Below are 16,453 nucleotides of genomic sequence, written 5' to 3'. Positions count from 1 at the left end.
GATACAATTTATTACTTGCCCATAAGCTACAACACAGCCTGCTTAATACCTTTCTTTAAATTCCACCTCTATACTACAATATGCTTGAGGTCCATGCAAAAAAGTAGCTACCTTTTATGTAGGAAATGGATGATTAAGTCTTTAGTGTTGTAAAAGCAACTTGATTTAAACATAACCACCCCCACCACCAAAAAAAGAAGAGGAAAAAAAAAGTAAAGAAAATAATAAGGGAAAAATTTTTTTCCCATAGGAAAAAACTTTTTTTAAGTCTTAGTAAAGACTTAAAAGTAAAGTAAAGCATGTAAGAGGTTAAAATGCTCAAGCAGAGATCGCAGCAGCCACATAGTGTTGGGAAAATAGCTGGAATTCAAATGCCTCCAAGGTGGAATGGCTTTGGTAAATTCCCAAGGCTTAAATATGGGACCCCAGAAGGGCTATGCTCTAATATTAAGGGCTACAATTTAGGAATAAAGACAAAAATCAAATAGCCCTAACAAAGACTGAAACCTAGTCCTAATAGGACCAAGGTGATCCACTGGGGCTCTGGCTGTTTTCCAAAAGAAAATTTAGCCCACCTGGAGGAAGATAACATCATTTTGAATTTCTACAATTTTGATCCAGTCCAAACATATGAGGCATGCAAAAAGAAAATAAACAAATGACCAAAAATCAATGAAAAATAAGAAAGAAAGAGGTGATTTAGATATTTTAGTTACTTGTTGGTTATTAGTTAGACTTCCAAAAAATAAAGAAAAATAAAAATTTAAGAGCAGCCAAAGAAAATCACAGTTTGCTTTCAAAAGAGAACCAGAAAGAAAAAAATATTAAAACTTACAGCTTAAGGATCACCATTAGTATGGAAGACAGAAAACAATGGAATATCTTTAAAGTGATCTAAAAGAAAAAGATAATTCACCTAGAATTCTCTCTAGCAAAAATATCCTTCGAAAATGAAAGTGAAGTAAAGATGTGTCAGATGAATAAAAACTGAGCAAATACACAGTTTCACTATAAGATATTATAAGATACTTCCTCGTACTGAATGAATATGACGTTATGGAAACACAGAACATCAGAAATAAAGACAAACACTGGAAAAGGTAAATGTAAATGAATACTGACTACTCCAGTGATAACAATAGTATCTTGTAAGGCAGATCACAAATGCAGAAATAAAATTTAGGACAGTAACAACACAAAAGGCAGGAGTAGGGCAAACAGTTAATTGTTTGGAAGTGACAAATGTGCTAATTTAAGGTAGATAGCAGTACATAAAAAATGCATAGTATGTCCTCTAGAAATTATCACTGTAAGAAAAATAAAAGAGCTAGACTGTTAATGGAGAAGGCTAAAATGGAGCTGTGAAAATCAATTTTAACAAAACCTTTAAAAGGGAATCAGGAGGGAGGTTGTCAAGTCCACCAGGGAGCTCTCCTGCACTACTATTCTTCAATTGCAAACCCAGCAGGAAAAAGATACCTTGCAAGTCCATCCTACAATGTTAGCTACTACTTCACTCACCAGCAGAAGAGAAGATTCTTCTCTCCTCCCTACCATAGCCAGCCAATGAGAGACACTAACAACTCAGCCAATGAAAAGCCACATAATCTGAACCCACAATTTCCTCCAATGGACTTTTTATTTATAACAGCCCTCCCAATCTCTCCCTTTCCTCTAAGAAAGTGTTCCTCCCCTCTGTTCTCCCAACTTGCCTATAGATAGTTTTGCTGTGTTACTCATCCCAGCTTGCCATTCTCTGCTATTCCCAAAACAGATCTTTTTTTTTTTTTCTGGTAAAATAACTGACAGTTGTAATTTTAAGATTAACAGAATAATTAAATTAAACCTGAGTCACTCAAAAGTAGGCAAAAAAAAAAAAAGGAGGAACAAAGGAATAAAAACAGATGTGCAAAATGGAAAATATATACTAACCATAGGGGTAAATATTATTTCAGAGCTGATCAAGGAAAAATCAGAGGTGTAAGGAGCACATACAAACTTTACGGGGCAGTGCTCTGATAGGTCTGCGTGAGGGGGGACAGCCCTCACAACATGAGACTGATCAGAAGCAAAGGGTGGAGGGTGGAAAGACACAGGAATATAATCAAGGGCCAGGGAATCGCATAAGGGACTTACATGTCTAAGTGATGTCCCTCTAAGAGCCCAGTGGGGAACATGTCTGGTTACTGGAAGCTTTCTCTGTAGTCAATGACTTCTTCAGGGCATCTTTTTATGACAAATATCTTCATCCTTTTATCTATTCTGAAAAAGATGTTTAGACACAGAGGTTAGACTGTCTATATACCTACTGCAAAAGATGCTGGCTATGGGAGGAGAAATAACTAATTAGAGCACAGAATCCAGAGCGATTATTTTAACTGTTAACATTATTTAACAGTTCAAATCCTGTCACCTATATTTATTTCTTGAGTGATTTTTGAGGAAGTTACTGACCCCCTCTTGTCTTCTATAAAATGACCGTGATAGTAACAGTACTCTCCTCACTGGACTGGACTGTCGATTGTGTGAGTTTAGTTTATAAACTGCTTAGGACAGTGCCTGGTACAAATAAGCACTATGTGAAAATGGCTATTAGTACTATTTAGAAAAAGCATTTGATAGGCCTCTATTGCAAATAGAAATACTAGTTGTCTAATTGCTTTATAATATATTTGAGAGAGCATATATGTGGTAAAAGATGTATTTTACTTCCTAAAAACAAGTTCAGATGCAATGAAGCAATATGTTCCATACTGACACATCTAACTACATAATTGGGTTTATTTCTTACTAGTGTGGCAGTCACCCTTACATGTACAGTATTTGATTACATTATAATAACTTATGATACTTTCTAAAGTTTGTGAGGATGTATTCAAAGTATTTAAGCATCAGGACTCTAGCATTTGGTTTGTGCTCGTATTCCTGGCTGTATCTCAGGGAAATACAGAAAATATGCTTGGAAATATAAAGAATTTATTTGAAATTAGTCACAGCTCTATGTTACTTTGGCCAAGGTAGTATATATTCATTTTTTTTCCATCAGCAAACTGAGAGAATAAATGGTAGTTAAACTCTAAAACATTTCTCTAACGCAGCATCAATCTGTGACAAATGTAAATTTATACACACACATAGACTCACACACAAGACAAGCAGAGGTTGTCCAACTACAGTTCTCAAAGGAGCCCAAGATACTTTGTTTTGTTTTGTCGATTAGAACCATATCAAAGTCATGGGACATTTTCCAGCACATCTGTTCTGGATAATATTACCATAATTATTTCCTTCCATTGAACATCTCAGCAGTACCAAAGCAATAAGCCAAGGAGGGGCAAAACTCGTATTATTAGGCAGCAACAACAGTCTCTAATTCTTTTCTACCTCTAATGTATGATAACTGAAGTCGATCAAACACTTCTGGCGGAATGCTCTGAGTTCAAGATCATTTGTAACAGCTATAAATGAACACTAACCTCTCAGCTAACTGCAACTACAGGATCTGGCTTATTTCTATTACTGCAAGGTCCAGCCTGCCCCACAGGCTGCCCCACAACTGGGTCTGGGCAGTGGAGGATAGGGCAGGCCATGGACTTAGACTTCCGGGGTTCACACTGAGCTGCCGAGGTCCAGAATGCCCCCCAGAGATGCCTATTCCTTTGCAGCCAGGGATCACAGGAGATCCTGTTTTGCCATCCAGGGCAGTGCTGCTAAATCTGCGGATAAGAGGCACCTGGGAGACCTGACTCCCACAGACGACTTGTGCGTCTGCCACGCACCTCTGGCTCACGTGATCTTCCACACGCGGCAGGGGGAACGCAGTGGGAGGAACCCCTGGCCCCAGGAAGATGGCGGGCTGGGTTGGGGTGGCCCCTGTTAACGCAGGCCCAGAGTTCCAGGACATCTGGGGGAAGGCGCTGGGATAACGAGCGAACTGTGTATGCAAGGTTCCTGCTTAGCATCCAAGGTTTTCTGGGATCTTCCAGGATCTGGGGTGCGTAGAGCGAGGACAGGCCAAGCGCGCATACCTCTCCAGAAACCCCCCAGCTACCAGAGTCCCTTCTGCTCCACAACAGAATTGCTAATACTGCAAAGCCGGATCTCGGGATACCTCGAAACCAAACCAAACCTCCCCGAGATTGCAGGTGTGTGAGCCCGACCAGGGCCAGAGATTATGGGAGGCACCAGTGAATTATAATTGCTGGGTAGGTCGCAAATCAGCAGGATTAAACCAAGTATGACGTAATCACTTTTCCAGATTCCGAATCCACAGGGGAGTGGGCATCCCCTAGTGCCTTTAAAAACTTCAAACTGATAATTTAGCCTTTAATTGTAACAAATTAGTGAAAGAGGATCACATTATTTGGCTAAACTATTTCTTCAGCTCCTGAAAATTAATGGTGCCATGGTTGAACTATCACTTCAGATAAGTGTTTTAAATCAACCTAAACAATGTCATTCTTTGTGCAATAAATTAGTTTAAACTCTAAATCTAAAGTTTGGTATGTTTGCAGAAATGATGGCTCTGTTTTTTTTAGCTGTGTTCTTTGAGAGTTTACACTTCTTTTTGGAACATTTTAGAAATGCTAGAGAAGTCAATATTTCAAAATATAGCATTGAATAGAAAAGCATACATTATAATGAGCCAATTAACAGATTAGGGCAGAAATCTTTTTGGAGAATTCTGCTTTGCTTTAAATACACATATCACTTTTATTAGATGCAGAACATTAAGGAAACACATGGTCTGGTAAACTTGAAAAGATGAAATAATTTCAATACTATTTTATAAGCATTGACTTGTCTTAAATCCACATTTAGAATGTTTATCAATGAATTATTTTCATTAGCTATGATATGCTGTGATAATATATAACAATATTCATTTATGGCAAGAATAAAATTAGGAATTGTTAGAATATCCACTTACAAATGTTGACCAACAATTTACAGAATGTAAAAAATCACTGTATTTCTGGGGTAAAGAGATGAGAATGTTACAATTCTCAAGGAGCTTATCCTTAAATATAATACAAGGCAAAATCTAAAAATTAGTATGGTCAAATTAAAAAGGCATTATTTACTTTTTACCAGGAGAATTGAAGGAAAATTCCTGGAGGAATTCACTTTAAGTGCTGACAGATAGGTAGTGCTGCATGATACATGCAGTTTTCCCAAGATAAATAACAGAAATGATCATAATTAATAATCAGACCGACATACACTGACCACATACAAAATAACTCAATTGATTCTTAGAGCAATCCCTATGAGGTATTATTTATCCCATTTTTTAGGTGACATAAAAGTGTAGAAAGTTAAGTAACTTACTCAAGGCCACACCTCGTGTAGAAAAGCATAGGTAAGCAATAGGGAACATGACTATGGAGGGTTTTTGTTTTTAATGTTTGTTTATTTTTGAGACACAGAGCATGAGTGGGGGAGGGCAGAGAGAGAGAGGGAGACACAGAATCCGAAGCAGGCTCCAGGCTCTGAACTGTGACCAGAGACCCGGATACAGGGCTCAAACGAATGAATTGTGAGATCATGATCTGAGTTGAAGTTGGATGCTTAACCAATTGAGCCACCCAGGCACTCCAAGACTACAGAGGTTCTTAAATGTTTTTCTAAAATGAGCTGGTTTTCTTAAATAATGTGAACCTATGGAAGAGAGTAATTCCAGTGAAAAATTTGAGGAGGAATGGAGAGGAACAAACCGAGGTTCCAGTTGGAGACACTGAAATAGTATAGGAAACGGACGATGAGTATCCAGATTGGGACAAATATGAGAATCCCTGTACTGACAAGAATAGATGGGGCTTCCCTATTTGGAGGGGGGTTAATTGGGGAGCAAAAGATGAAGCTGGGTAGTTTACATTTCAATCTTGCTATTCAGGAAGATGTCTTTTGGGGGAAAATGTCCCCACAAATCTGCTTTAAATTTTGATATTTTTAATCTACAAATGCTTAAGTTTTGACTACTTGTATTTTGAACCACCAGATTTCTGGCCAGTGCTTCTTAAGTGATCATGATATCCTGGTCTTTACCATTTGTTCTCCAGCGGCAGTCTATGTGAGCCTCTCTGTTGTTTTTCTATTATCCAGCTGTCTTGCTTTCCCAGATTCCGCATGTGATTTATCTCACTTTTATCTGCTCCTGAACACACAGTCACTTATTTTCTGAAAATGTATGAAGTATGTCTGGTCAATGTTTAATAATTATTTTATATCCTTCATATTCATCCTCATTTTATTCAAATTTTCCCTTGATACAATGCTTCTACATATATGATTGTCTGTCTTCTCTTTCAAATACAAATACCTAAATAATCAAGTTGACTTCAGATTTCTGGTATTAAGGATATTATTTATATTAATGTCAATAACCCAACTTTAAAAGACTTGCAATAAGTTTGTTAATTTAAGACAATTTCTACGTCAAAATAAGGAAGAAATGAGACTAAAAATATTTTGAAACATGATTAATTTTAATATGTTTACAAGGAAAGAGTAAATTCACCAGCAGAAAAAAAAATTACCAAAATTAACATTTTACAGATTTTTAGTCTCAAAGCACAATACATTTTTCACAGAAACAAATATATCACCATCATAGGTACCATAAAATGGAAACATAATAAACAAGGCCATTTACCATTAATTAAATCAGTGGCAATGGTGACGCAATACATTAGTTTATCTTTGTTAAAATCTGTTCTATTATACTTCCTGGCCTGCAGGAGTATTTGCCAGGATACAAAAGAAAAATGTGTGACCTCAGTTTGAACAACACATAGAAAGTTCTCGCTGTTCTGTGCTTAACCCTATATTCACTATATTATCACTAGGAATGTTTTCATACCACTACTCTACTATGGAATAAATAGTTCATTCCACTTACTATTAAAGCCATTCCCAAGGAATCAAACATTTTAATAGATTCATTTGGATATTAAGAAATTACTTTACACAAAATAAGAAGTGCAATATCAGGACATAATATTCTATATGCCTAAATGTAACAGAAGAGAGAACTATACAGGTATTAAGTGGAAAACAATTTCCGATTGTTTGGAGTAGGTAATGGCATAGTACTGAACTGGGAAAAATGTGATAATATGGTTCCTTTCATTTTTTGAGAGTTGATTATTTTTAAATGCACCAGATGATTTTCTGAGGGCCATTCACATTCAATGTTTAGATTCATTTAATTAGTGGCATATTCAAAGCACCATATAAAAGAACATGTGAAATGTAGAACAATCACGACTATGTAATTAACTATAGAAATAACTGCTAAGAAAATATAGCAATTTTTAACACAGGATTTCTAAAACCATTACATATTCATTACCTTTCCCAAAGCTAATAATGTCCCATGTTTTATTTTTACAGAATTTGTCTATCAAGATTTATATGCATTTGGCACTTTTCTGGGGGCTGAACATAGTTGGTATCTTCTGTACAGTAATGTTACAATTTTATACAAACTTCAGAAATATGGCATTTGGAATAGTCTTTACCATCCTCTTCCAAGTGTTCCATTTCACACGACAGCAAATACTCTGAATGCCTTCCCTCCTGGAGGATTCTGTAAACTGCAAAAAACACAAAAAGTATACTGATGTCATCTCCACATATAATCCTCCAAATAAATCATGCTTACTTATGACAGTCAAGAAAGCAGCTCTATGAATCCAGATGGCCAACTTTCTTTAGGCTACTAAATTTATAGCTTTTGGAAAGCCTGAGTGAGGATGACATAATTCTTTAAATCTTGGTTGTGTGCTGGGCTGCAAGTTTACTAAAATTTAAGGTGCATAGTAATAATAGTATTTTATATAGAACTTAACAGATTCCAGATCATGTTTTCCTATATTACAACCTTCTAAAAAAGCAGTTAGGCAGCTGTTTTTCCATTTTACTGGAAGAATATTGAGAGTCAGGTTTACAATTGACTGATATGGCTAAAAGTTAACTGCAAGTTGAGAAGAGAGTGATAATTAAGCAATACTCTAGAATACTAACTTAATATTTTTTAAGTCTGATGAAATGTATAACCTGTTGCCACCATTCTTATTCCTATTTTTAACATCTCTAGTTTCAAGAAAGGTCTTAGTGAGAAATTTGGTGGTCAAATCTGAAAGGTCCTAAGAATTTCTTCACTGAAATGGAAACATGCATACAAATACTCAATCTCATTTTAAACACAACATATTTTAAAACACAAGTTAAAAAGCAATACAGAATCATACAGTTAATTCTTTCTTGTTATTTATATTTTATTTGGCAATACCATTAAGATGTTTTATTTTAATGCTTAAAAAGTAAAACATTGATAATGTTATTAATTGTTATTTATTCTAATCAAATGTAAACTTTTGAAGTCTTTACATTTTTGCATGAAGTTTTTCTTAGTAATAAAAAGGGGCCTCTAGAGATAAACACAATAAATGCTAAAAGTAAGATAAAGTGCAATTCCTTTTACATATATATTTATATGCAAGAAAAGAAAGGGGAGAGTTTTTAGAGTGAAAAAGTATGAGGATATCACAAGAGTACACATAAGCATGTACTCAATAAACATAGTCAGATCAAGTTTTTCGTACACGCAGATGGCCAATCAAAAGCAATCTTTATTTATAGGAAACAGATTGACAGAGCACCCTGGAAAGTGAATGTGTTTGGTGTACTGATTCTTTGTACACAGTGATAAACTGGAAAAAATGCATATTTCTGAGTCTACAGGCCTACTACTGAAACCAGTCCCTAAGACTGACTAGTTAGAAGAGCTTGGGCACATCACTTAAACTTTCTGAGCCTAAGATCTATTAAATCAGGGTTTACAGAATTGACTTACAGAACTGTGGGTGGAGCTGAGCTACTATACTTAAAGTGCTCAGCAGATCTGAGAAATTTATAGTAGGTGCTCAAAAATAATTATTGTTCTCTGTTTTCTCAGGATATCATCTTATAGTTTTAGAATAAATATAAGCAATATGACAGGTAAATGAAACACCATTTAGTTTAGCTTATTAAATTATATATCAGACTCTACAACTCAAAAATATATTTTATACATATCTACTTTATATATATCATATAATACATATTATATATATAATGTATATATATTATGTGCTGTGTATGTGTATGTTTCCATTTCACTGAAATGGAAACTGAATTTCTTCACTAAAGAAATTCCTAGGATCTTTCAGATTTGACCACTAAATTTCCTCACTAAAAATTTTCTTGAAACCAGGGCACCTGTGTGGCTTAGTCGGTTGAGCGTCCAACTCTTGACTTTAGCTCAGGTCATGATCTCACAGTTTGTGAATTCAAGCCCCGTATTGGGCTTTCCACGGTCAGTGCAGAGCCTGCTTGGGATTCTTTCTTTCCCTCTCTCCCTCTCTGCCCTTCCCCAGCTCACTTGCGTTCTCTCTTTCTCTCTCTGTCTAATTAACTTTTTTTCTTAAAACCATAGATGTTAAAAATATTTATAAGTATGATAGCAATATAATTTAAATTTTATCAGATTTAGGAAATAATAACTTAGTGCTCTAGAGTATTACTATGAACCACATGAGTCAGATTATAAAGAAGTCACCTTCTTAACAATGCAAAGCTGTCTTTTCATAAAGATGGCACTCAGTTGGTTATGTGGAAGTTAATCTAGTTACCCAGCATGGCACATCCTTTGGTGACCTTTAAAGAAACTTTACTGTAGATGTGGAACCCCCATTGACACTTTTGAACAATCCAGTAAATGTCTAAAAGTTAGAGATTTTTATGTGTCCATACAATATACATGAGAGCTAATATTATTTCCACGAGCACAAATGATTTGAAAAATCACTATAGGTTCTGTGCTCTTAACTTTTTTTGAAATACTTGAATAAGTAAGTCATATGAATTTTTCCAAACCAATAAAATACATAATACTAGTGGACCAAAGATGACCGGAAAGCATTCATTATAGTAGGTATCCAACTTTCTATCAAAAAGCAAATTTGGTTCTGGGGAAAATCCAGACTCATTCTTTGTCAAATACTTTGTCAATATATGATTGGATTAGAAAAATATTCAGGGCCCTGCTCACCTACAAAGAATTACATATAAAAACTAATCTAGAAAATCCAAAGGAGGATGAAATAAATTTCCTTATTAACAGTTAACAAAAGAGTGGTTCTGACTCATAATCCGATTTTCATGTTGATTTTTATAAGCCTGGAGGAGACAGGCACCTCTAGTACTTCAGCTTCTCCCATCCCCGGAAGACCGACTATTTCATGTGCAAAGGAATCAAGCCAGTGCAGCCACTTAACTCCAAACCATACTAATGTGCCTTGGTTGTAAAGCAACCATAAAGCTGCGTTTATGTAGAGAAAGAGAGAGACATGGGAGGAGAGATGGAGAAATACTGTAAGTATATAAAATACAAAATACATATATATACACATTTTTAAATTTACCTTTCAGAGAAGATTCCATTCTGAAAAGATGCAGTGTAAGTCTTTCTTTTGTCCACAGGCATGACGTCAACATAACCACCGTGATTTCGAACCACCCCAGCATGTACTGCTGCTCTGCAGATACTGGACAGCTGAGGCAACAAAGAAGAACCCACTGTTATTAGGAAATTCCTGCTGAACTTGTCCAGCCTACTCTTCTGTTGGACCAAAGTTGCTGGCAACTGTCTCTGTATAGAGAGTCAGCAGTTATGGAGTGATGTTTTGTGCATAAAGGACTGTTTCAAAAGTCACAGAGTTAAATAAAGCCAATTCTGAGCCAGTCTGAAGGCAGATCTTAAGGGTGGCCAGAACGGGAGAATCCCTTCACCATTTAATCTAACAAACACTCGCCTTTCTAAACAGCAAGCTTTTCCTACACTAGAAGTAATCAGATACAAATTTGCTCTTTTAATCTCTTTTTATGTTTATTTATTTTTGAGAAAGACAGACAGAGACAGAGCATGAGCATGAGCAGGGAAGGGCAGAGAGAGAGAGAGAGACAGAGAAAGACAGAGAGAGAGAAACAGAATCCAAAGCAGGCACCAGGCTCTGAGCTGCCAGCACAGAGCCCAAGACAGGGCTCAAACTCAGAAACTGGGAGATCATGACCTGAGCAAAGTCGGAAGCTTAACCAACTCAGCCGCCCAGGCGCTCCCCTCCTTTTATCTCTTAGATTTCACCCTTTGCTAGTCACTCTGACCAAATGTTAACAGGTTGTATTATCTGTACTTGGTTTGTGTTCAGTTTTGACTTATTAACAGATAATAATTCTGTATATCTTTATGGTCTCTCTTCTAAAATACAGGTGTGTATTAAATGGGAATTTTCTTCTATTAAATAATATAGTCTACACAGAGAAAATGTAACCTAGAAGAAGAATATGAAGAGCAATCACAGCTCCTAACCTCTACCTGCAATGTGTTACCCTCTTGGTCTGGACGGTCTGACCTGAGGTGCTGTGATTACGTTGTACCAGTCATACAATCTTAATTGAATTGAAGTTCTATGGAAGACAAAATTGTCTCAGGCCCACATTTTTACAACTGTTACCTATGGATTTCTAGAAGGTGATTCTTTTATTTTACCCCAATCTCCAGATTGTAACATTTGCTTTAATCCTAATGTTCTACCAAAAACTTGTCAATAGCTGAATACAGCCTGAGGAAATCCCCCAAAATGAAACACTTGAACTGTTTCTGTATAAGACAGTCCCCCTCATATCCCAGGGGTCTTTTCTGATCGTGCCAGTGTGTTCTTTTTTTTCTCTCTATGCACATGTGAGTGACTTAATGTGCTTTTTTAAGTTCACATAAGCATGTGCATCTTAATGACCTTGCTTTATTACTGTGCTCTGAACTTTGTGGCATCAGTCAGAACTTATTAGATCAGAGAGCCTGAATGCCAAGCTCTTTAATCCTTTTCATGCTTTTGCTGTATCAAAAAGTACCATATATCTAAACTTCTTATCATTACTCTGAAGAGGCATTTTACTCAATTTATAAGTTCCTGACTGAATTAATATTTGTATCCAATATGGTTCATAACAGATGAAATTAAAAACAATTCTGTGCACATTTCAGTATTTATCTTGCTCTGTTTAAAGAGTATTATCAGCATTTTCCCCAAGGCATAAAAGTGCTTACATATAACATTCACTAAATCCAAGTACTTAATATGTTTTGAAACTATTGTTTTGCCCATAACTATGCACTCAGCAGGCATTCCTATTTGAGTTCAAAGGTCAGAAGAGATTTTTTTATACTCATACTTTGCAAGAATTAACATAACATATCATGAAAAAAAGAATATATCCGTGAAAACAGTGAAACGCTTTTAATGAATGCAGAAATTAACTTTATTTGTAACAAATGAGAAAAGTTCAAAATAATACTAGGTACAAGTAGTAATGGAAAGAAAGGTAGAAAGGTGGGGAGGGAAGGAGAGAGAAGATCTTTCCATATTTTGTATTTAAAGAGATGATATATTTTGTAGCAGGGGGAAGATTGACAGTTATTGCTTGAATCTCTGACTCTGCGCTGGCCATGTAACAGCAGTCCTAGGAATTCCAACTTACTCTTAAAATGATCTATACAATCATCTCCTATATATAACTGCTTAAGCAATCCGGTGAGGTAAGAAGATAAAATGATCTCTACACAAAGTCAAACAAAACATTAACCCTAGAGATGGCTTATAGGTATAAGAGTATATAGGATACTATGAAAAATTTTCACCAGGCATGACTAAAATTAAAAGTTTGGTGTTTAAAGGGACAACCTAAAAAGAATACTTTTTTCTAAAACCTTTCAACAAATATTTATGGGCAAGGTATTTGCAAATTTCTGATGTCACTGTGTGCTCTACGTTCATTAAGGCAGGATGTAATTCTGTCTTGTTCACAGGTTGGCACACATCAAATTGTTAATGAAAAAATGACGCTCCAATTGCCCAGCTGCTGTCCTCACAGAACTTCAAAATAATAAAAGAGACAGAGAAACAATCGTAACTAACAGGTAAGTGCTAAAAGTAAAAAAAAAAAAAAATAAAGTTCTAGGGGCTGAAAGAAGGGCTATGTTATACATGTATTAGGACATCTAGCAAAACACTCCACAGAGAAAGTGGCGGTAAGTTAGGATGTGAAGAATGATTTTAACATGCAGGAAGTTAAGCAAAGCATGAGGACTAATAAATTATGGTACCAGCAGGACATGTAGGCTGCAGATCAGTACAGGGCAAAGCTGAATGCCTGAGAGGGACTCAGATGTGGAGAACAACTGCAAAGATAAGGCTGAACTTAAACAAACAAACAAAAAACCCCTGGACTTCAGTGAACTCACCAACAGAAATAAGGTGGTGAATACTCTATCAGGCCTCTTCTTACAAACCTAATTCCATGGTATTCTATTGAATATGTGCTTTGAGACTATATTTCCTGAATTTGTTTTTGCTATTCTCTGGCTTAGAAATTTGTTACGGTTTCTAAAAGTCTGCCACACAAAATCTAAACTCATCAGCATGCATTCAGACTTTCCATTTAAGAGCTGGGCCCCCTGCCCCTCACACAAAATTGGCTGCAGCCCCTTTGAGATTCAATGCTCACCTGCTCAAAGATACGCAAACCTATGTGTCATGCATGCATCTCACCTGTTGTCATCTTTTTGTTATACACTGTACACCACCCAGAATGTGTCCCTACTCCAATTTCCAACCCATGCCTGACAACTGTCTCAAAAAGCACTTGTCCATACTGAAGCCCTCCCAGCCAACAGTCTTTGTCCGGCCCAGTAATGTCATCTACTACAACATCCGTCACGTAGTTTCTTTTTGTGTGTATTCTAACTTGTTATCTGTTCTTGATTCCATGGTGCTCTTTAAATCTTGCCATTTGCAACAATATGGATGAACCTAAAGTGTAGGATGCTCAGTGAAATAAGTCAACCAGAGAAAGACAAATACCATATGATTTCACTCAAATGAGGAATTTAAGAGATGAAACACATGAACATATGGGAGGGGGTAAAGAGAGGAGAGAGGGAAACAAACTGGATTGATGGAGGGAGGTGAGTGGGGGATGGGGGATATGGGTGATGGGTACTAAGGATGGCACTTTTAGTGATGAGCACTGGGGTTGTATGCAAGTGATGAATCACTGAACTCTCCTCCCGAAACCAGTATTGCATTATATGTTAACTAAAATTTAAATTTAAAAATTTAATAATAAAATTTTTAAATAAAAGAAAAAATGCTCCTTTGGCAGTGTAAGACATTGTTCATACATTTGACAATCTCTTAATTATCAAATTTACACTAAAAATACTGAAGAACCAAAAGGAAGATTTAAAAACCAAAATGAGGGGCATCTGGGTGGCTCAGTCGGTTGAGTGCCTGACTCTTGATCTTGCGTCAGGTCATGATCTCGTGGTTCCTAACCTTGAGCCCCATGTGCTGACACAGTGAAGCCTGCTTGGGATTGTCTCCCTCTCTCTGCCCCTCTCCTGCTCATACTCTCACTCTTTCTCTTTCTTTCAGAATAAATAAACTTTAAAAAATAACAAATAATAAAAATACAGAATGAATTTTCCTTCAGAAGGATGCCTCCCGTCTGTTTCAAAAGTGTCTGATAGAAGACATATGGGTAGGATATAAAGAAAAATTTGGTAAAAATAAATTATTATGCACTCATATTTGCATCAGAATAGTTGTTTTTCAGTGTTATTATTGATTAGCTTCTCTGAGGATATGTATACCAACACAGAAGTTTGTTTCCTTATTCTATATATAAATGTACATACATACAAATATTGTATAAACACATATGTACATGAATACCGAGAGCTGCATAAATTAAGATACTTACATCAGAATAAACTCGAGTTCCAATTACACGAGCATAATGTGGATTTGCCTGCATACAATTGCGAGGACAGTAAACTCTGAAAAATATACATATACAAATATTAAGTAGCTGGTTTCTTCAGTTCTTACTCATAAGACCACAGACATGCATACACAAAAGATAACAACATTCTCACCCCATTCATTTTTTTTTCTTTTGAAATCGGTCAATTGTACAAGCCAGGCAGTAGAAGCAATTGCTTCTGCTTACTTTACCCACTTTCAGGTTTTGGCACATAGGTGTTTCCTTTCTTTTCTTTCTTAACGTAGCCAGGAAGCCTTCTAATTCAGGGGTTAAATATTTCACCAGAAAGAAACATCAGTATCTCTCAGTATCTGGGAACTGGTACCCAATGTTTCTGGAGAATTTAATAAACAGGTAACTTGAAAAACTGACTCATTGTCTAACTCACACATCTAGTTTCTTTCTTCTATGTTCACATCTTTGCTATATCCTTCAATTTCATGGTTTTAATTATGATTATAAATTACTTATTTCCAAATTTATATCTCCAGTGAGACCTCTTAATTCCAAATTTGTATGTCCTATTGCTTATTTAAAATCTCCACTTAAATCTAAGAATGATTTCAAACTAAGGATGTTTAAAAAACAAATTCTTTTTTTTTTAATTTAAAAATTTTATTTATTTTTTTTACTTTATAAAGTTTCATATTTTTTTAACATATGCAATTATTTTCCATCATTTACAATACAGTAGTTGCAATGACACTCAAAACAGAAAAGCAAAGTAAAAAATCAAAACACCAACTTCTGTTTCATGTAATTAGACATACAGAAATTAGAAGGTTAAGTAACAACTAGTTAATCACCTAATTTCACAGCTTAAAAAACAAATTCTAATCTCTTCCTCCAGTCCCCAAATCTGTTCCTTATGTAGGCTTCCTACAGTATATGGCAACTCCATTATTCCAGATGCTCAGACCAAAAATTTTATTCTAGTTTCAATCCCTCTCTTTATCTCGTACCTTACATTCAGTCTGCTATCAATTTCCATTGACCATCCATTAAAATAAAATCAGAGCATCCCTAACACCTGTTACTATAACTCAAGCCTGAGTTACAGACACCAGACTCATCGTGTGGTATCTTGCTTACTGCTATAGGCTCTCCTACGCTCTCTCTGCTTCCAACCTTGCCCCTCCAGTGTTTTTCCCCACTTATATTAAAGCATACATGACCAACAATATCATTTTTCTGCTCCAAATACTCTAGTGGCTTTCCATCTCATTCAGAATAAGTGACAAAATCCTGACAATGGCCAGTAAGTCCTGCATTATCCTTTCCCCCCATTATCTTTCTGACCTTATATCCTCTTCCTCTTTCACTTCTTCCTTCCACTCACACTGGCCTAATAGTTACTTCTCAAACATACAAAAATAGGCTCTTCCTCAGGGCCTTTGTATTTCTATTTCTCTGCACATAGAACACTCTTTCTCCAGGTATCCTATTGTCTTACTGATATCTGATTGGCTTAACTCATTTAAATAACGTTTCTAAGGGGTGCCTGGGTGGTCAGTGAAGCGTT

The 16,453-nt window shown here is 36.0% G+C and overlaps 1 protein-coding gene across 1 annotated transcript in view; it reads right to left on the bottom strand.

Annotated features, from left to right (window-relative positions):
• Window positions 1-6,482: 6,482 nt before the first annotated feature.
• CRISPLD1 (cysteine rich secretory protein LCCL domain containing 1) overlaps window positions 6,483-16,453 on the bottom strand; it is a 44,940-nt gene continuing 34,969 nt past the window's right edge. The window contains exons 12-14 of the mRNA XM_029923634.1: window positions 14,869-14,944; window positions 10,473-10,603; window positions 6,483-7,598 (exon numbers count right to left, since the gene is read on the bottom strand). Coding sequence (XP_029779494.1) covers window positions 7,547-7,598; window positions 10,473-10,603; window positions 14,869-14,944 — 259 coding nt within the window. The 3' untranslated portion in view covers window positions 6,483-7,546. The remainder of the gene's footprint in view (window positions 7,599-10,472; window positions 10,604-14,868; window positions 14,945-16,453) is intronic.

Source organism: Suricata suricatta, chromosome 15 (genome assembly GCF_006229205.1).
Source record: "Suricata suricatta isolate VVHF042 chromosome 15, meerkat_22Aug2017_6uvM2_HiC, whole genome shotgun sequence".
Classification (NCBI taxonomy): domain Eukaryota; kingdom Metazoa; phylum Chordata; class Mammalia; order Carnivora; family Herpestidae; genus Suricata; species Suricata suricatta.
This window is presented reverse-complemented; position numbering and strand designations above follow the sequence as displayed.